We start from the raw sequence: 20006 nt of genomic DNA on the forward strand, positions 1-20006 counted from the left end.
AGAAGAATGAGGGGTGAGGGGAGTACTTCCCTGGTGGCCCAGTGAATAAAACTCTGACTACTAACACAGGGTCACGGGTTCAATTCTTGGTCTGGGAGGAGTCCACATGCTGTGGAGCAACTGAGCCAGCACTCTAGAGCCCTCGCACCGCAACTACTGAGCCTGTGTGCCGCAATTACTGAAGGCCGCATGCCCTAGAGCTTGTGCTCTGCAACAAGAGAAGCCACAATGAGAAGCTCACACACTGCAACAAAGAGTAGCCCCTGCTGGCTGCAACTAGAGAAAGCCTTAGCAAAAAGCAACGAAGACACACCACAGCCCAAAAAAAAAAAAAAAAAAAGGAATAATGGGGAGATGTCAAACGCACACAAAAACCAACTTGAATGGACTCTCACTGATGAATTGGGGAAAATCCTGATAGCAGTAACCAATTCAGGCAAGAATCATCAACAGATGCTAAAAGGAGAGGCTAAATGTTTGATGAGAGTAAGAATATTTGCATGGTTTTGAAGCACCTCCCCACAAAAAGCTTTTAAATTAGAAAGGGGAAAAATACAAAGCGACATTTACAGTAAACAGACCTTAAAGTTGCTACCGTTACTGTTACCAAAAATGTTACCGATCATGCCACAGTAAAGCAACATGATATGCCTCTTCATATGATGTCCTGGTAAGGATACAATGCCATTTCTGGAGCATTCCTGCCAAAAATGAATAACCTGAGTCTAGTCTTTTTTTTAATATTTATTTTATTTATTTATTTGACTGCACCAAGTCTTAGTTGTGGTATGCGGGATCTTTTTTCACTTGTGGCATGAGGGATCTACTTCCCTGACCAGGGATCAAACCCAGACCCCCTGCATTGGGAGCGCAGAGTCTTAGCCACTGGACCTCTAGGGAAGTCTCAACCTGAGTCTGATCTTGAATAAACAATAGGCAAACCTCTGTTAAGGGATATCCTATAAAATAACTGGCTTGTGCTTTTTGCAACTGGCAAGGTCATGAAAGACAGACCAAGTAACTATTTCAGATTGAGTGAGTGAGTGAAAGTCTCTCAGTCATGTCTGACTCTTTGCGACCCCATGGACTATACATTCCATGGAATTCACCAGGCCAGAATACTAGAGTGGGAGCTTCCAGAATACTGGAGCCTTTCCCTCCTCCAGTGGATCTTCCCAACCCAGGGATCGAACCCAGGTCTCCCGCATTGCAGGCGGATTCTTTACCAGCTGAGCCACAAGGGAAGCCCTAAAATAAAACCCTTGGCTGATGTAACCTGTATGTAGTCACTTAGGGAGGTTACAGGCCCTCCTTTCAGGGAGAGGCTAACTACAAAGTTTGCTCATAGCAATTTATTAAACCTTTCATTAAAATACAGACATAAAGGAGACACAGAAATCCATGCCATCAGCAAAGTGCTGACCCCTAGCCTTGGAGAATCTGTAGCAAGCTGGGGGTGGGGGGCAAAAGAAACCTAACATCATAAACCTAAATTCGATTCTGAACTAGAAAAAAATAAATTTTCTTTTTTGCTATAAAGGGCAGAATGGGTCAATTGATGAAAGGTGAATAAGGTCTCCAGATGATTAAGGTCTGCTGTAATGATGTCAATTTCCTGATTGGATAACTTTACGTGACTATATAAGAGATTATTCTTGTTTTTAGGAAATATTCACTAAACTTTTGGGGAGTAAGTCTGCAGCTTATTCTCAAACAGTCCAAATAATAATAATACAGGGGATTGAATTTAACATTTGGGAATCTAGTTGAAGGGTATATGGAAATTCTTTATTCTTGCAAAGTTTCCATAAGTCTATAATTTTGAAAAAAATTATGAGAGACTGCACTGTATAAGCAAAAACAAAACAACAATGACAAACCATGTTTGCTACAAGCATGGGCCTGTGGGCTGGATGTCACCCCTGGGCTGCCAGTTTGCAGTCTCCAGTTTAAAGCTGTTTTCTTGAGTTGATTTTGAGTGAAGTCTGATAACCATGACCAGGGCTGGAGAGTGCTTTGCTGCATCTGGAACTTTTAAAGCAGCTTAGCACCAATGAGGAAGCTGCAGAGACAGCCCTTATATAAATAATCAATTTGCTAATAAAGGAGTTTCAATCTGAAGGCAGCTCCAGTCTTCAGAGTCAAGGAAGAGTGGTTGTGGTTCAGACAGTCTTCCCCTGCGGAAGTCCTGCGTTTCATCAGCTGTCTTTGGAGAGGTGCAAGCAGCCTTGCTCCCCTGTTCCTGGTCTCAGCCATACACAGCACTGGGGGGTATCTAAGAATCTTTCAGAACCCCACTGTTGAGGAAAATATATTTATATCAATAAAAGAGGAAAAGAAACTTTAAAGTTGAATTACGTTAGAAAGGAAGAAAAATGTGTTTCAGTATCGGAAAGGGAAATGTTGTTCTTGGCACATCTAGCTTTTCTGAGTAGCAGGGCCTCCTTCAGGGGCCCCGTGCAGCACATGGGATGGTCTCATTTGAGGGTGCAGCCCCGTGTGCCAGAGCCGGGATACGTTTAAGCAGTTTGCAGACTGACCCAGGGGACCTTCCTCCCACCTCTCCCTTCTCATTCTGCAATTGTCCTTTCCTGGTTAATAGGTCTGCAGGCCAAGGGAAGCACAGGCCAGGAATACTAAAGTCAGAGGAGGCTCCCTGCTTATTGGACCTTGGAAAGGCCAAAGATGATTGCCAATGAAAAGACAGTTTGTTATTCTCAGAGTTTCCAAGAGAAGGGTTTGCACTGTGCCACGGGGAAGTGGGGGGTAGCACACACGAGGAAGCACCAGGTTGGGTCAGGAGGCAGAGCAAGAAAGGGAAACTGTGGCAAGAGATTTTACTGTGATGTCAATGGAAAGACAGGTGAGACAGGTTAGCCAGTTTAGGATTGGCTAGTTAGAATAATTTCAGTGGACTCTAGGATATAGGGACTATCTCTAGTTGTCTGGTACTTGGTCCTAAGGGGATTAGGGCAGTAGTGGCCTGGGGTATAATAGCTCCATCAAGGAGGTGGCTCTGGATTGACTGATTTGCATGAAAGACACGCTGTTGTTTTTTTATTTTTGGCTGTGCTAAGTCTTTGTTGCCCTGTGGGCTTTTTCTCTAGTTGCAGAGAGCAGGGGCGACCCTCCAGTTTTGGTGCGAGGGCTTCTTACTGTGGTGGCTTCTCTTGTTGTGGAGCACAGGCTCTAGGGTGCATGAGTTTCAAGAGTTGTGGCTCCTGGGTTCCAGAGCACAGGCTCAGTAGTTGTGGCGCACGGACGGGCCCAGTTGCTTCAAAGCAAGTGGGATCTTTCTGGACCAGGATCAACCCACACCTCCTGCATTGGTAGGCAGACTCTTTACCACTGAGCCACCAGGGAAATCTGGAATACATGTTTATAACAAGTTATTTGCTTTCTCTAGGAATGAGGTAGCCCTGGGATGGGCGGTGACTCCAGAGTCAGCAGGGCCCCAGGATGTCAGAACATCAGAGCAGGGTAAATAAAAGGCATGGCTGATACAACCATTGGTAGGTTTTCCAGCCAAGAGCCCAAAGGTCTCAGCCTACAGCCTACGACGGGCATCAGCCACAATGTAAGAAAGTGAGCCTCCAGACGATTCCGGCCCCAGCCTTCAAGAAGTACCGGTGACACCACATAAAGCAGAGATGAGCTATGCCTGTCGAATCCTGCCCAAATTGTAGGTCGTATGCATAGAAATATTTTTTTTAAGTGTTAGAGTGATTTGTATACTATAGTAACTTGAGCTAAGCCGAACACATCCTCTATCTCTAATTTAACCCGGGGTTTATGAAAATGGGCTTCCCTGGTGGCTCAGATGGTAAAAGAATCTGCCTGCAATGGAGGAGACCTGACCCTGGGTCAGGAAGATCCCTGGAGAAAGGAAAGGCAACCCACTCCAGTATTCTTGCCTGGAAAATCCCCATGGACAGACAGAGGAGCCTGGCAGGCTACATACAGTCCATGGGTCGCAAAGAGTCGGACATGACTGAGTGACTTAAACTTTCACTTTCACTTTTTATGAAAATGAGTGAGTCAGGAGTTCCCTGGTGATCTAGGGGTTAGGACTCTGGGCTTTCACTGCCTTGGACTAGGTTCAGTCCCTGGTTGGGGAACTGAGATCCGGCAAGCCACGCAGCATGGCCCCCCAAAATGAAAATGAGTGAGTTGCTAGCAGGAGACAAGTGCTTAGTCCCTAAGAGAGTCTCATTCCTGACAAAGGGCTTATTCTGGAATAATAGGAGTTCTGGGCTGGAGTGGCCCTGATCCTGAATGATCCAGTTCCTGATGTCAGTATTGGGACCTCAGCATCCCTGGGACCTGTAGGTGGTGGGCTTCTCCAGGATCTGAGTTAGTTAGGCTCCTGTGAGGCCCTGGGTGGGGCAGAGAGCCCTGCTGTGAGACCGTCACGCTGGTCCTTCCCTAAGAGTCTCATTCCTTACAGCCAAGGGGGCCTCTCATCGTTGGGGCCACGTGGTACCCAGCCAGAGCTTGGCATACAGTAAGCAAGCAAGATGAGGGACACTCACCCACCTTCATCACAGGGCTCACAGAGACAGAAAATGTTAAAGAGCTTTGTGAATACTCAAGGTCTGGCCACATCCATGTGGGTGGCTACTGTCTTCTTCATTTCTTCATTTTTCCAAAGTATTTTACTTTTACTGTTTTAAAAAATAATTTTTTAATCATCCAAAAATGTCCAGAAATTTCACTTCCTTGGTCCCATCTCCAAGCTCAGACCGGGAGGGGTGCCCTCTTCTGGTTTGCACTCATTCCAGAGCCTTCTGGAACCAGACTGTCATCTGCCTGCTCCTGCCTGCAAAGGGGAGGCCCAGAGAGGGGGAGCACTTGCCCCGGGGCCTCTTTCAGCGGAGACAGGCCCACATGCCCACCCACCCACTGCAGCCCAGCACTCAAATGTAGAGCATGGGGAACGCAACCACGGCCATGCGAATAGGTAGTAGGCTGAGTAGTCAGTGGTGGTTCCCGGGGGTGAAGCTTTAGGGGTGTGTGGGGGGCAGCAGTGCAGGAAGATCATGTGAGGCAGAGGCCCATTGCCTCCGTGTGGGGGTGGGGATAGGGAGGGGGGAGAGTGGAGGAGGAAAGGCAGAGGGAGAGAGGGAGAGTGGAATCAAGAAATGGGCTGATTTATTGAGATCTTTTTTTTTCTTTTTCCTCCCTGTGTTCTCCATTCCTCCACTTCCAAAAGAGAGAGGCTAGGCCTTTCTCCTTCTAGACCTCTGGGGACATTTGCGGGGAAAACAGACATTGCCCACAGATGCTCCCTTGCTGTCACTTGTATTTGTGTACATGAAGGAGTGTTTGGGATCAGGAGGGCAGGGGACCAGGGTTCCAGGGAGGGCTGGAGAGCAAGGAGGGGGCAGTGCCAAGGTGGGAGAAACCAGCCTGGGCAGAGACAGCCCTGTCAAGGGTGTGCCCTGTGTCCTGGCATGAGTGTGAGCCTGTGTACCAATGAGCTTGTTCCTGTGTGTGCCAAGATGTATGTCCGTGACCAGACTTGCCCAGGAAACAGGTGATGCCACAGACTGCGGGCAGGTCTGGGTCTGTCCCCATTAGGTTACGCAGCCTCAGCAAGCACAGGTCAGGGAGCAAAGGGGGCACCTGTGGCCGGGCCAGAGTCAGGGGCTGAGGAATGTGGGTGGGAGAGGCCAAATGCCAGCCGCCAGGCCAGAGCAGCCTCCACCAGCCTGGCCAGGTGACACCTCGTGCCCGACATAGGGCAGGTGTTGAAGGGGCAGTCCATGTAGAGGACTGATGAGTAGGGGCCCACCTCACGGGGCTTCACTGGCTCCAGAGTCACCAAACCAACCTAGGACTCCGTGACTCGGCCACTGCTGCCATGGAGTAAATGACACAGGTCTGCCCTGCCACTGCCTCTGTCGCTGTTCCTTTGTAACAGGGTTTCAGGGTGAGGTCATGTCCTCCCTGTACTCAGGGCTCCAGGGAAGACCTAAACACAGGGCTGCGTCCCCTCAGTCCACTCAAGTTCTCTGGGCAGGGCGGATCTAGAATTTTGGAAGTAGAGGGGAAGTGGCTAGGGTGTCCTCTTCCAGGGAGGCTTCTTGGATCTGGGTACCCCAAGGATGCAACATCTCAGCCCCCAAGGCTCTGGAGTCTATCTGAGCTCCGACTGAGTCTTGCTCTCAAATTCTTCAAACACATCCTGACTACCACCTTTATTCCACGTGTCCTTTTCTGTCTGTGCTTGGGACTGCTGGCTGACTGCCCTTTTCTCCCTCACCAGCAGCCAGCATTCACTCTGCCATTTCAGCTCCTACTCCAGCACCGGCTGCCAAGTGGAACACATCACTCTAATTCCCCTGCTCTCCACCCCTCCAGACAAGCACCCCAGCCCTCACATTCCTGAGGGATTTTCTGTTAATACTCGGGGAAAGGCTGAGCAGATGTGCACATCACAACAGCCAGATGAAGTTGGGGGATACGACTGAGCTGTATCCTATCTAGCTAGGATCCCAGCCCCCCGGGGAGCTGGCAGGGAGAGAGGCCAGCTTCCATATCCAACTGGGCACATGAAAAGGACCTCACACCAGGGGGCCACCAGAGGGCAGGCTACACCTGCTGGACCACTGGCCCAGCAGCGGGCCTTATTCTTGGGAGTGAAGTCTGGAGTGGGGTTGCCATTTCCTGGTGAAGTATTTCCAGTATCCCACTCCAGTATTTCTTGCCTGGGAAATCCCATGGACAGAGGAGCCTGGTCGGCTACAGTCCACGGGGTTGCAAAGAGTTGAACACGACTGATGACTAAGCGCGCACACGCACACGCACACGCACACGCACACACACACACATTCTTGGGAGTGAAGTAAATCTCTAGGTGTACAGATCCCACCTGGGTACAGATGGAAGGCATCTCTGGGGACAAGGGCAGAAGGAGAAGACAGTTGAGAGGCCCCAGCTGGCAGTGGACACAGGCATTTAGTTGAGGGACCCATGTGTAATGGGGGGGAAGAGGGATTCTTGAAAAGCAAGAATCAGGATGTAGGGAAGCATGGGTATTAAGGGTAAAAAAAAGTGAGCTGCTGAGGAGCCCTTAAGAATGCTATCCTGGGTAAGGAATGCTAACCTGAGTGAGGAACAGACAGGGTGTCTTGGGGCATAAGGAAGCCTGGGGGCTCCCCAGTTCCTCGATCCTCCAGGTGATGGGGGGAGCAGCAAGAGCTCACATCTCCCCCTAGGGACCTCCAGCTCCTCCATTCAGGGGATCTGCTCCAGATCACTCTAGCCCCGGCATGTACTGTGGTTTAGTTCTGTGAGCCAACAGAGTCCCCTTCCTATTGTTGCTTAAACTGGCTTGAGTTGTTTTTCACTTCAACCTACAGATCCGAACTAGTTTCTTAAATGATGCCTCTGCCTTGCTCAACAAGTATCAATGGCTTCAGATCACCCACAGGTTAAAGCCCAAACTCAACCTGGCCTTCAGGACCATAATATCTTCCTTCATCATTATGTCCTCCTGGTCCTCATATGCAGCCTTCTCTGTGGACACTATGGATGGAAAAGTCCTGTCGCCCAGAATCTGAAGGCTTCAAAAATGACGTTGTTAGCATCATCTCCTCTGAGGAGACCCCCTGGACTGCCATTCCCTGATTAGTCCTCTGCCTCTTCCATTAGGCTGCAAGCTCCTTGAGGATGCTTTGTCTACTGCATTTGGCCCAAGCCTGGCTCACTGAAGGCACCCAGTATACACCTGGAGGATGTATGAAAGGACCTCTGTGGGTGTAGCTTGTCCTGCCTAAGTTAAGAGCAGGCCTTTGGGGAACTGACTTCAAACTCTGAGCCTGGCTCACAGTATGAGAGAAGGAATGTAGCCTGGATAAACCTCATTCAGTCCCAAGGTAACCCCAAGAGAGAGATCGTGGGTGGGCTCAGGTTCATTCCACTTGACTGACCACCAGCAATCTTTGCCCAGATCCCATTTCCACTTCTTTCCCAACGGAAGACTTGGTGCCCTCAGGCTCTGCTCCTAAAAGGAACCAGGCAGACAGAGCTAGAAACAGAAAGAGCTGGAATGAGAGAAAGACAGAGAAAAAACAGGTACAGAAACTAAGTAACAGACAGACAAAATATGAGACTGAGATGCCCATAGAGAAGAGAAAAAAGCAGACCGAGAACAGAGCCTGGGGGGCAGAGGTTCAAAACCACAAAGCAGAGGAGGGGCAGGCTGGGAATGGCAGATCCAGAGCACACCGCCCTCCACTCCTTTCTGGATTAATGCAGCAGCATCCGTGGGTTTCCCTGCCTCCTGCGCTGCCCCAACCCTGTTGGTCAATAGGAACTTTCTAAACACATACCTGAACATGTCATTCCCAGAGTCCCCAGAGTAAAGCACAGGTGCCTCTCCTGCGTTGTAAGACTCTGCTTTACACATCACCAGAGCTGAAAAATCCAGCCACTGCAGACTTTCCGCCACGAGTGCTCTCCGCCACCTCTAAGCCTGGAAACATGCTGCTGTTCTCTCTACCACGGACACTCCTTCTCTACCCTTCCCCAGTCCCCCTGTCTTCAAATCACCACCTCACATTGATCTCAACACCCAGTGTTCCTTTGACAAGGGCAGCCTCGGAGCAGTGTCACCCCTGTCCCCCACCTCCTGGTCCAATTGTCCCCTCCCACCCTGGGGCTCTCCCCAGGAATCTCCGGGAGACTCCAGGCCAGGCCGCCCCCACCAACACTCCCGCCTTCCCTCCTGCTCTTTCCTTGCACCTCAGGGCCGAGGCTCACCAGGCCTGGTCTCCTGCTCCCCAACCCCCCAACAACTTTGGTACCTATCTCTGCCCCTCAGTCTGTGCAACTCTTTCTTTTTAGGGCCATGGCAGTCCTTCCTACATTTTCTATTTATCTCTCAAAAAATCTTATCCACCAATTTTTTCTGTTTAAAGAATTCTATTTAAAGCAAGTGAATTGAAAGAAAAATATTAAATAGTGCAAGAACACTGCATGAGAGGAGTTCGGAAAATGTGACCCAAGATTTTGGTGCACTGTCCTCTTAGAGCCCTTTTACTCTTTGTTTACTGCCTTCCTCTCTGGGGCTGGATGTGCTTTGCCTCCAATGACTGACACCTGTCCTTGGGTCACTGGGGCTGCTCTCTCCCATTCCCGGAGAGCTCAGAGTGCTGGGGGCCTAAGGCCCCCAGGACAGCTGCCAGATAGTACTGATGTGTGAGTATCATAATCCAGCTCCCCAACCCTCACTGTGTTACTCTGAGATCTTGTGTCTAGAAGAGAACCTAGCAGCACATAGTGGGTACTCAATAAATAGTCATTGAATGAACAAATGATGCCAACTGTATCGATCTTATCCTTTGTAATTTCTGGAGTTTTTGTTTCCCTTGGGTCTTTACCATCCAAGATTTTAAAAAAAGATTTCCCCATTATTTGTTCTGGTGTATTTCCATAGGAATTTTCCATATTTAATTCACTGATCAATCTTGGTATCTTATAAGGTACCAAGGTCAATATATAGTTTCTCCTCATGGCTAATCAGTTGTCCCAGTAGCAATTCTGAAATCTTTCCTTCATCTGAAAAACCAAGATATTATGTAAGACTCATTCAGTGAGGTATTATGCAGTGAGGTATTATGCAATCATAGAATCATAGAATGGGAGTTATGATGATTATGTCACCACATGGAAAAATGCTCACCTTATAATTTTAACCATGGTTTCTTTTATAGCTACATAAAAATTATGTCAACCTATGGGCAAGGACAGGGAGAATAGGCTGACATAAAGAGGATGATAGTGCTTTGGGTGAACTTGTCCTTTGATTTTTATTAATACTTATGAAATAAATAATATATTGAAACTTTAAATGAATAGAATATAGAGGAGAAGGAGTGAAAGCAAGTTATTTTCTTGCTTGAACCTGAGATAAAGAAGGTAAAGATAGGTTTTTTATTCTATTTTTCAGGTGGTCTCAGGAAGCTGAGGAAGGTGGAGGAGGCAGGTAAGGGAAAATTGTTACTGGAGGGTCCTGGGGAAAATCTAAATGACAGGAAAGGCCAGACAGAAGATAATCTGTGTATAAAAATTACTTCCTTTGGCCCTAAACCCCTGGGCTGTGAGCTCTTTCCCAGCCTCAGCTAAGTGAGCAGAACCTCTGACAGTTCCCCACCCAAAAGGAATCCAGACTTTACCCCACGTGAGTCCACATGCTCACATCACCTTGCCCTGGATAATGGGATGCTTCATTAACCAGGCAGCAGGGATGCTGATCTCTGTGTTTATATACTAAGAACTGTAGAACTGTATCACCTTGCACAGCTATCTCTGGAAGATCCCTCTCTGACCTCTTAGAATTTAATGGTTTTTAAAAATTCAATTCAGAGAACATGTGTGTGTGTGTGTGTGTGTGTGTATTCTGTTCTTTTAAATTTTCAATTTATTTTATTCCATAAGTATTACTAGAAATCAAAGGACATTTCCACCCAAAGCCCTATCATCTTCCTTGGGTTATATATATATGCATGTATATGTATATATATTATCAAAATATAGTTGATTTACAGTGTTGTGTTAGTACATCAGGGTGATTCAGTCATACATATGTGTATATACTTTTTCATGTTCTTTTCCATTATGGTTAATTACAGTATATTGACTATAGTTTCTTGTTCTATACAATAGGACCTTGTTGTTTATCTGTCCTATGTGTAATAGCTTGCATCCGCTAGTCCCAAACTCCCAATCCATCCCTCCCTTGCCTGCACTCCCTCTTGGCAACCACAAATCTGTTCTCTATAAATGTGAGTCTGTTTCTGTTTCATAGGTAAGTTCATTTATATCATGTTTTAGATTCCACATGTAAGTGGTATCATATGATATTTGTCTTTCTCTGTCTGACTTACTTCACTTAGTATGATAATCTCTAGGCCCATCCAAGCAGCTGCAAATGGCATTTCATTCTTTTTATGGCTGTGTAATATTTCATTGTATATATATATAAATATATATATAAAGAAAAAATATATTTATATATAAAGAAGATATACACACACACACGTGTGTGTGTAGCACATCTTTATCCATTCATCTGTCTATGGGCATTTAGATTTGTTTCCATGTCTTGACTATTGTAAACAGTGCTGCTGTGAACATAGGGGGTGCAAATTTTGTTGGAATATGGGCCCAGGGTTGGGACTTCTGGATCATATGGCAACTTTGTTTTGGGGGAGGTTGCGCCAGGTCTTAGTTGCAGCACATGGGATCTTTAGTTGTGGTATGCGAACTCTTAGTTGCATCATGTGGCATCTACTTCCCAGACCAGGGATCAAAAGCAGGCAGCCTGCATTGAGAGTATGGAGTCTTAGCCACTGGACCACCAGGGAAATCTCAACCCTGGTTTTCGTAGAGAACCTGCATACTGTTCTCCATAGTGGGTCTACCAATTTACATTACCACCAACAGTGTAGGAGGGTTCCCTTTTCTGCATTCAGAGAGCATTTTAATTTGCCAGCCCCTGGGCCAGCCATAACGTCAGAACAAAGAGAAGAGCATTGTAAGTGGGGACAAGGGAAGTTCTCAGTGCCATGGGGCCCTAAGTTGCTCTGCACTTGGGAGGGTTAGGCCAGGCATGTGCTGGAGCCAGGGTTACTTACACTAAGGTTTGCCTTCCTAACCAGAAGGGCACTTTGCTTCAACCTTCATGGCTCAGCTGCCCCAGGCAATTCACTGCAGTCCCAAAGGAGCCGACAGAAGAGCAGCTTACTCACACGTGAGCACACGCGAGGCAGCTGGCACCAGGCCCTATTCACAAGCTCAAAACCCAAATGTAACTTGAGATCCTGGATTTGGGAGCAAATTCACCGCCCCCCACTACCTTTTCAGGTAGCTCCCCTGAAATGCCTTCTCACCTGGCTCGGCTACAGGGCCCCTGTCCCAGGGCTGTCTCCCACACTGGAACCCTATCTGGGCTCCACCTGATGAAGAGACCCGCTAGGTCTGCTGGCTGCCCTTTGCCCGAGGCGCTTCGGGAAGTGTACTTGAAAGCTTAGAGGAGGCTAGTTGCTTCCCTCGGTGAGCACGCGACCTGGCTGCAACCAGCTCCGGGTCCCAGGGGTCGTGGAGTGAGAAAACGTCCTACCGGCCTGGCTTCCTCTAAGCCACGACGAGGATGGACGTGAAGTGCGCGCGCAGGGCGCTCCACGCCGCAGTTCGCCCACTCAGCCTTGCCCACCTACGTCACGCTCCGCGGGCCCTCCCAAATCCTCCTGATTGGCGGAGAGCAAGCACGAGCGCTCCCGCCCCGCTCCCGGGCCCGCCCTCCTGCGGCACTGCCCCGCCCCCTGGCATACTGGTCTTTCAGCGCCGCTTCCAAGTTGCAAGGCGAAGGCGCGGGAGCGAAACGGCCCCCGGGCCCTCCAAGTGTGAGGGGGTACTTTGCCTTCATGCCAGCGCTCTGGCCCTCGCCCCAGGCCTGACAGTGGCTGCCTGCTCTTCAGGAGTACAGTCTCTGGTCAGCTCGGCAGCCCCAGGCCCCTTCCTCTCCTCAGCCCTCCACTCGCTCCCCGGGCTGGGCCCCTTGTTGCAGAGAACCCGGAAATGCCCATTGCCCAGGTCCCGCTTGACGCCTACACACCCCCCACGTGCCAGGAGGTTGGTCCTCGAAGACCCACAGTCCAGCACGCGGGCTCTCGAGGCGGATGCTGAAGTGGGTTCCTCAGGCATCCCACGCCTGGAGCCTCTAGCCCTGTCCGCAGACCCTTCCCCCACCCAACTCCTACTCCCTCCGGACCCTTCGGAATTCCCCACGCTCTGGGGCCTCCACCCCCGCCCCGCGCACCCTTGTGTCCTCTGAACCTTCCTCACACTCCCGAGTTCCCCCTTCGCACCGGCGCCCCGAACCTCTCCGCGGGGCCGCTTCGGTGTAAGGGACCACTCTTGGCAGCCTCTATTTGCAAACCGCTGCCCTCCGCGCCATGTGTCTGACCCCTCGCTTCCCGTGCCTGGATGCCCCTCACCCAGCACCTCCCCCAAGATACTCTCACGGGACCCTCCTCCCCATCCCTCGCATCTGCCTCCTATTCTTCCTTCCTCCTCGGGTAAACATCCTTTCAAGGGCCCTCCTCACTCTCCCATCCGTGCGATCTCTCCTCGGACCCCTGGGCCCTTACCCGCACCCCCGCGGGCCTCTGCCTAGCCCCCGACACCCCTCAGCGCACTCATCTGCCAGACTCCTCCTCACGGCCTTCGCAACCCAGGCCGCTCACCCCACTCATCTTCCCAGGCCTCCTGACACCCCCACACACCTCTGCCCTCACATCTACCGCCAGGACCCCTCCGGAATCCGCGACACCCCAAGCCCGTCCACCCCCCCCCCCACCGTCTGCCGAAGAACCCCTCCCGCCCTCCACCCAGCGCTTCGGTCTCACCCCGCACCCCTCTCCCCCCGGGGCTGGCGGGCAGCGCCGGCGGCGGCGGCGGAGGCCGGTCCCCCGGCCGGGACACACCCACCCGCCCGCCCTCCCGCTTTCCCTCGTTCCCTCCCTCATTCCCTCCCTCTCTCCCGCCCGCCCTCGCTCCTCGCTTGCTCCTTCCCCCTCGCCCGCTCCCGCTTCCCGCGGCGCCCGGCCTCCCGCTCCGCCTCCCCTTGCGCGGCTCTCCCGGGCGCGGCTCCGGGGTTCATGGTGACGAGGCGGCGGCCGCTCCAGCCCAGAGGCGGCGGCGGCGGCGGCGGCGGGAGCGGGGGCGCGAGCCCGGGCCGCCTCTCACAGAGCGCGGGGCCGGGCGGCGGGCGCGCCCAGGCGGCGGCGGCGAGCGCCCCCCCGGCCCGCGGCCCCGCGCGCCCCCCGCGCCGCGCGCCCGTGCGCCTGGCTGCCGGGGGGCCGGGCCGGCGGGCGGCCGCCGCGCCGCGCACCCATGGACGGCCCGGCCATCATCACCCAGGTGACCAACCCCAAGGAGGACGAGGGCCGGGCCCCGGGCGCCGGCGAGAAAGGTAAGGAGGGGCGCGGGCCAGGCGCAGGCCGGGGGCGTGGGCACTCCCGGCGCGGCCGGAGTTGGCTGCCAGGCGCTGGCGCGGGCTGGGGGAGGGGTGCGTGGGTGCGGGGTGCGCAGCAGGGAGGCCAGCGGGCGGGAGGGGGAGTGTGCCCGCGCCGCTCGGGGCGCGGGAGGGGGCGTGCGCCTTTCCCCGGGTGGCGGCGTTGTGGGGGTGACCCTGCGGGCCAGGAGTTGTGTGTGCGCTCACGCCGACGGAGAAGTTGTGAGCCCGCGTGTGTTTCTGGCAGGTTGAAAGTGTGTGTGCCTTGTGTATGCAGGGGACAGAGGTTGGAAGGCTATGAGTGCACTTAACGGGTAGATTGTGAGTGTATGTGTCTATCGGATTATATGTGTGTGCACTTGTGTGTGTACACTTGCATGCTGTGGGTATGCACAGGCCAACTGAGAGAAGGTAAAGGTGTGTGAGCACCGGCTTTCCTGACAGGCTGTGAGTGTGCGTGTGTACCTCATGTGGAGGTTTGTGTGTACCTGACTAGGAGGTTGTGGAGTTGTGTATGTGTGTGTGTGCCTGCATGAGCCCGAGCCTGCAGAGTTTGTATGTGTTCATTCCCTACAGAGTTTGTGTGTGAAAATGACTGTGTGCTTACAGCACTGAACTGGCAGGTTGAGTATGTTGTGCCCATGGACTGGCAGGGTGTTATGTGTGTGTGCAGTTACACCTAGGAAGACTGAGTGTGTGCTGTGCCTGACCATGAGGCTGTGTGTGCAGTGTGTGCACCCAACAGTGAGGCTGTGTGCTTGGGTGTGTTTAGTTGGTTGCGCAAGTGGGGTTGGGGGAGCGTTGGTGAGATAGCCCCCTGCTTGGCTCTGCTGTCTCAGTGGCACCTGTTGGGTGCATCTACAGGGTTTGGGGTCCCCTTTTAGGGCCCAGTTCTAACGGGCCCTTGGAGGAGCCCTTGGGTGCCTGGTGTGTCCCTCCCGGGAGAGCCGTCACTGTGCTGAAGCACCTGGTTTGATTCCAGAATATTTTGGCCCCGTCACCCACCCACCCCTCTTTTGCTCTTTTCCTTTTTGTCCCTGCCCCTCTTGGAGACCTGTTGTCCCCCTCTCTCACGTGCCCTGGTTACTGTCCCTCTAGTAAGCTGGCCTGAGGTTTGGACAGTTTTGAAGGGCCAAGGAATCTGGCTTGTTTTGTTCTGGTGACTAAATCTTCCCGCTGTGCGCCTGGCAAACACCTGCGCTGAGGTCAGGAGCAGCCCACTGGGATGCTCCCCCGCCCCTCTCCAAGCCTGGCCTTTGACTTTGGGAAAGAGTCAGATTTCTTAACATGTGTCACTAACCTTGCTGTGCCAGTCTGGTGAGGTGTCCAGCTCTACTGAGGAGTGGCATGGGGAGGGGGGAAACACTCCATTACCTCTTCCCAAGCAGGAATCCCTGGGCAAGCCCACCAGGAAAACACCAGAACCCACCAGAGTCACCCCTCAGATTGGCGATTTGTCAACTCATTTGCACTTTCCATAGACCATAAACACTGTGTGTCTGCAGACTTGTTTTCTTTTGTGTAAAATTAAAAATCAGACTCCCCCCAGGCATTTTTCTGTGTCTTACAGATGGGCTAAAAAACTGGAGGAGGTTGCTCCAGATGGATCTCCATGTCTCTCTGGGGCCGAAGTGGGCAGTTCCTTGGTTGGTCTGACCTTCCTACTGCTGGGGCTGTCAGTTCTTGGGGCCCTGGCCTGCTGTCCCTGGGCTAGGCATGTCCCCTCAGGGACTGTTTGGTTGGAGGCATCGAGGAGATTTGACGCCTCTCCTTCTCCTCCAGTGTGGATTGAGTGCTTTTTGTGATGCTGTGCCAGAGAGAGAACCCACAGCTCTTGTGCGGAGAGGTGTGGCAGAAAACAGGAAGATATTTGTCAGGACTTCAGCCTTCCTACTGCTCCCCACCTGATGGCAGGAGCAGGCGCCTCCCCGACTTTCTCTTTTCCTCTAGCTCCTGAACTTTTTTTTTTTAACACACATGCATTTTATTAAGCCTCAGCTATCATTCCATTCAAAATACGAATTTGTATTTCTCCTCTAAGCTCTTCTTAAGTGATATCTTAACCATCACAGAGTTCTGCTTCTCCTTTCTCTTTCTCTTTATTTCCTTCCTTATGTGTGTGTGCTCAGTCGTGTCTGACTCTTTGTAGCCCCAAGAACTGTAGCCCACCAGGCTTCTCTGCCCATGGGATATTCCAGGCAAGAATGCTGGAGTGGGTTGCTATTTCCTTCAGAAGATCTTCCCGACCCAGGGATCAAACCTGTGTCTCTTGCATCTCCTGCCTTGGCAAAACTTTTTAAAAGTGGAGACAGTTATCCAAAATTCAAACCATGAACAAATATTCAAGGATGGTGCTTGTTCTATTCAACTTGTTTATGTTTCTTTTCATGACAATCTTGTATTATCTTTAACTGCTTACTTTGTTTTCTAGTGTCAGATTTGTTTGTTGGTAAGTGATTAGAGGAATTCCTAACCTGCCTCTCTGGGGTGGGGTTGGTAGCTAGCTAGTCAGTGCTTCTTCTTGTAGCGTTAAAATCCTACTCAATTTAGTTTCTCACTTTAAAACAAAATAATCTGGGTTAACTATAGTGTGGCAGTAAACTGTAGAACCAAGCTTTGGGATACCTTCCTCAGACTCATAAACCACTAAACATGTTTAGCAATGTTAAGCAATGTTTCTTGCTTAAACATGTTGATATATTTAGACAGGCACAATGTATTTTGTATCACTCAAGTTTTAGGTGAACTCGTAATTGTTTTGGTTTTAATTATGCGGCCTGAAATGTAAGATTCTGTGATAAGAAAGAAACGCTTGGTTTTAAAAGTTTACTCTTATTTTTTGTTCTTAAAATAGGATTAATAATGACTGCCTTTGGGGTTTGATGTGGATTAAACGAGATGAAGTATGTTAAAGACTCTGCCTGTTTCACCAGTGTGTCACTGTTGCATATACCTTTCTTTAGGGATAGGTTTGCAGAGACAGTAGTAAGCATGGGCTGGGGCCCAGGTTGTTTGCACAAGTTGAATTACTTTTTGACACTTTGCCACGTGGTGGTGCACCACTCAGAGATGATTGTTCCTGTCAGAGGTGTGGCCTGTCACCGGAAGATTTATTTTGTAATCGTGTTTGACTTGACTGATAGTATAAAGATACAGAGGCAGTTTTCAGTGTGAGTTTAGCCCAGGCTGCTTGACTATCTGGAAATTTACTCTTACAAATCAATAAGAAAAAGTCTAACAATACAGTAGAAAAAGTGGTCAAGAGATGTTAACAAGAAAAATTGTAGAAGAGGAAATTTGAATGTCCAATAAATGTATGAAATGACGCTTTCCTTCCTGTGAAATTTTTTTCGTGTGTCAGCTTGATTAAACATTTAAATGACTGACAACATTCAAAGTACACAAAAGTTTTGGGAAAGGAATACAAGAATGAAGTGAGTACAGACTTTTTAGAGAATAATTGAGTACTGAATCTCTTAGAACTGTATTTGGCTGCAAGTAATAGAAAACCAGACTTACACTGCAGCTTAACCTGACAGAGGTTTATTCTTGTCACATAGCAAGCAGTCTGGAGGTAACTGTCGATGGCTTTAGTTCAGCAACTTATTAGTATCACAGCTGACATCACTGTGATTCCCTTAACTTTCCTACATGTTGTAATGTGGCTGCCACCCCTCTAAACACCACAGCCATCTTCAGGGAAGGAAAAAGATCCAGCTATTTTTTATTGGAAAGCAGAAATATTGCTAGGGCCCACCCAGCAAACTTTTGGTGATGTTGTTTAATCGGCCAGAACTTGGTCACATAGTCACTCCAACCTTTGTTTTGGAAGCAGGAAAGAAGATGATTGGGAATAGGTGGGTACGGGTGTAGTCTCAGCCAATCAACAATATTGATCATACCTGTAAAGCCAGGTCTACTTCTGGGTTTCTGTCCTAGAGAAACAGCCTTATATGTGCTCCAGGAAACACATACAAGGATTTTCACCAATGTCTACATTGCTTGCAATATAAAAAATGGGAAACATCCTGAGTGCCAAAGGATTAGACTGTAGTACGTCAATACCACAAAATATTGTAAGGCACTTAGAAAGAATGAATTAAATTGGATCTAAGGATACTAACGTGCACATTTCCAAGAGATTTTAAAGCAGGGTGGGGGTAAAGTAATTGAATAATATAAACAGTGTGATCCTGTCTTTATTTTTAAAAATATCAGACACACAGACATAAAACTGTACATATGTCTAGAGACACAAAAAATAATCTGAAAAAAATACTTCAAACAAACAACAGTGATTTTCCCTGGGGAGAAGACTGAGATGGGAAGTGAGGGAACTTTGCCTTTTTGTTTAAATATTAATGAAAGTGTCCTTGTGTTTTACAGATGAATTTTTGTAACTAAAGAAAAGAAATTTCCCATAGCTGTTTGGAGGAAAATAAGTAATTTAAGGGAGTTGAATAATAATAAAACAAAAGCCCCTCAATTAATATGCAACATTATCAAGTGCATATCAGTTCTTACTGAACAGTTAATTATTCTGTAAGCTAATACGTGTCCCTTGACGAGATTTCTGTAGGCAAGTTTGTTTTGGCAGATTTTTGGCTGGGGATACTAGGTATATTTCCTCCACATGTTTGCGACACTTAAGCTTAACTCAGAAACCTTTAACCTTTGGGCTGCTAACAAAATTATAGCAAGGAGAAGATTCTTGGAAGCAATAGTTATTTCAGATGCTGGAACAAATTTGAAGTAGATCCAGTTTGATTAACTTTTTAATATAAAACTTTTTATTCAGAAATGACTCTAAGTTTACATGCAGCTGTAAGCAGTCACGCTGACCCCCCTACCTAGTTCCCGCTAATGTTAGCATCTTGCCAAACCTTGGCACAAAATCATTGTCATAGTCAGGACACAGAAAAATTTCATCATCTCAAAGATCCCTCATGGTGCTGTTTTATAACTACACCTAGTTCTCTTCCATCCCCACTCCTTCTCAGCCTGTTGGAAACCACTAGTCTGTTCTTCATTTCTGAAATTTTGTCATTTTAGGAATGTGTATACATGGACTCAAAGAATATGTGATCTTTTGGAGTTGACTTTTTTCATTCAGCATAATTCTCTGAATTTTCAACCAGGTTGTTGCTTATATCAGTATTTTCTTCTTTTTTATTGCGAAATAGTATTCCATGACATGAATATACCACAGTTTAACCAATCACTCTTTGAAGAACATCTGATCATTTCTGGATTTGGGCTATTACACATAAAACTGCTATAAATGTTAGTGGACAGGTTTTGGGGTAAAGAGAAGTCATCGTTTCTCCAGGAAAAGTACCTAGGCATGTGATTGCTGGATCATATGGTAGTTGCATATTTCCTTTTTAAAGAAACTGCCAAACTGTTTTCCAAATTAAGTGTACCAGTTTATAATCTCACCAGCAATTCATGAAAGATCTAATTTCTCCACATCCTCACCAGCATTCGATGTCACTTTTTTGTATTAATCATTCTGATATGTGTGTAGTGGTATCTCATTGTGGTTTTAATTTGGATTTCTCTGATGACTAATGATGTTGAACTTCTTTCTATGTGCTTTTTCCTTCTGCATATCTTCTTTGATGAGATGTTCCTTCTTATCTTTTGTTCATGTTCTAATTGGATATTTCTTTCACTGTTGGGTTTTGAGAATTCTTTTCATATTCTCGATGTTAGTCCTTCATCAGATATGTGGTTTGCAAATATTTCCTCCTTATCTGTAGCTTGTCTTTTCATCCTCCTTACACAGTCTTTTGCAGAACAAAAGTTTTTAATATATCAATTTTTCCTTCTATTGATTGTGCTTTTGAGGTCAATTGTAAAAACTCTTTATCTCACACTAGACCTCAGAGTGTTTTGTCATATGCTCTTCCCAAAAGTTTTGTCACTTTACGTTTTACATTTAACACCATTATCTATTGTGATTTAGTTTTTGTAAGGTGAA

The 20006-nt window shown here is 48.7% G+C and overlaps 2 protein-coding genes across 9 annotated transcripts in view; both read left to right on the plus strand.

Annotated features, from left to right (window-relative positions):
- The window catches only part of ITGA9 (integrin subunit alpha 9), a 435888-nt gene that overhangs the window by 379761 nt on the left and 36121 nt on the right, over positions 1–20006 (plus strand). For 4 of the 5 annotated variants that reach the window (XR_014064603.1, XM_081527249.1, XM_081527250.1 and 1 more), the window contains one exon: positions 9956–9991. Coding sequence is in view for 4 of the 5 variants with exons in the window: in XM_081527249.1 (XP_081383375.1) it covers positions 9956–9973 (18 nt within the window). In the remaining variant the exon portion in view is untranslated. Of the gene's footprint in view, positions 1–9955; positions 10373–20006 lie in introns of those variants that run through there. The other variant, XM_081527247.1, reaches the window with a different exon arrangement.
- Positions 13832–20006, plus strand: part of CTDSPL (CTD small phosphatase like) — a 126357-nt gene continuing 120182 nt past the window's right edge. For all 4 annotated transcript variants that reach the window (XR_014064609.1, XM_081527340.1, XM_081527339.1 and 1 more), the window contains exon 1: positions 13832–13981. Coding sequence is in view for 3 of the 4 variants with exons in the window: in XM_081527340.1 (XP_081383466.1) it covers positions 13903–13981 (79 nt within the window). In the remaining variant the exon portion in view is untranslated. The remainder of the gene's footprint in view (positions 13982–20006) is intronic.

Source organism: Giraffa tippelskirchi, chromosome 9 (assembly GCF_054371585.1).
Source record: "Giraffa tippelskirchi isolate mGirTip1 chromosome 9, T2T-mGirTip1v1.2.pri, whole genome shotgun sequence".
Taxonomy (NCBI): Eukaryota; Metazoa; Chordata; class Mammalia; order Artiodactyla; family Giraffidae; genus Giraffa; species Giraffa tippelskirchi.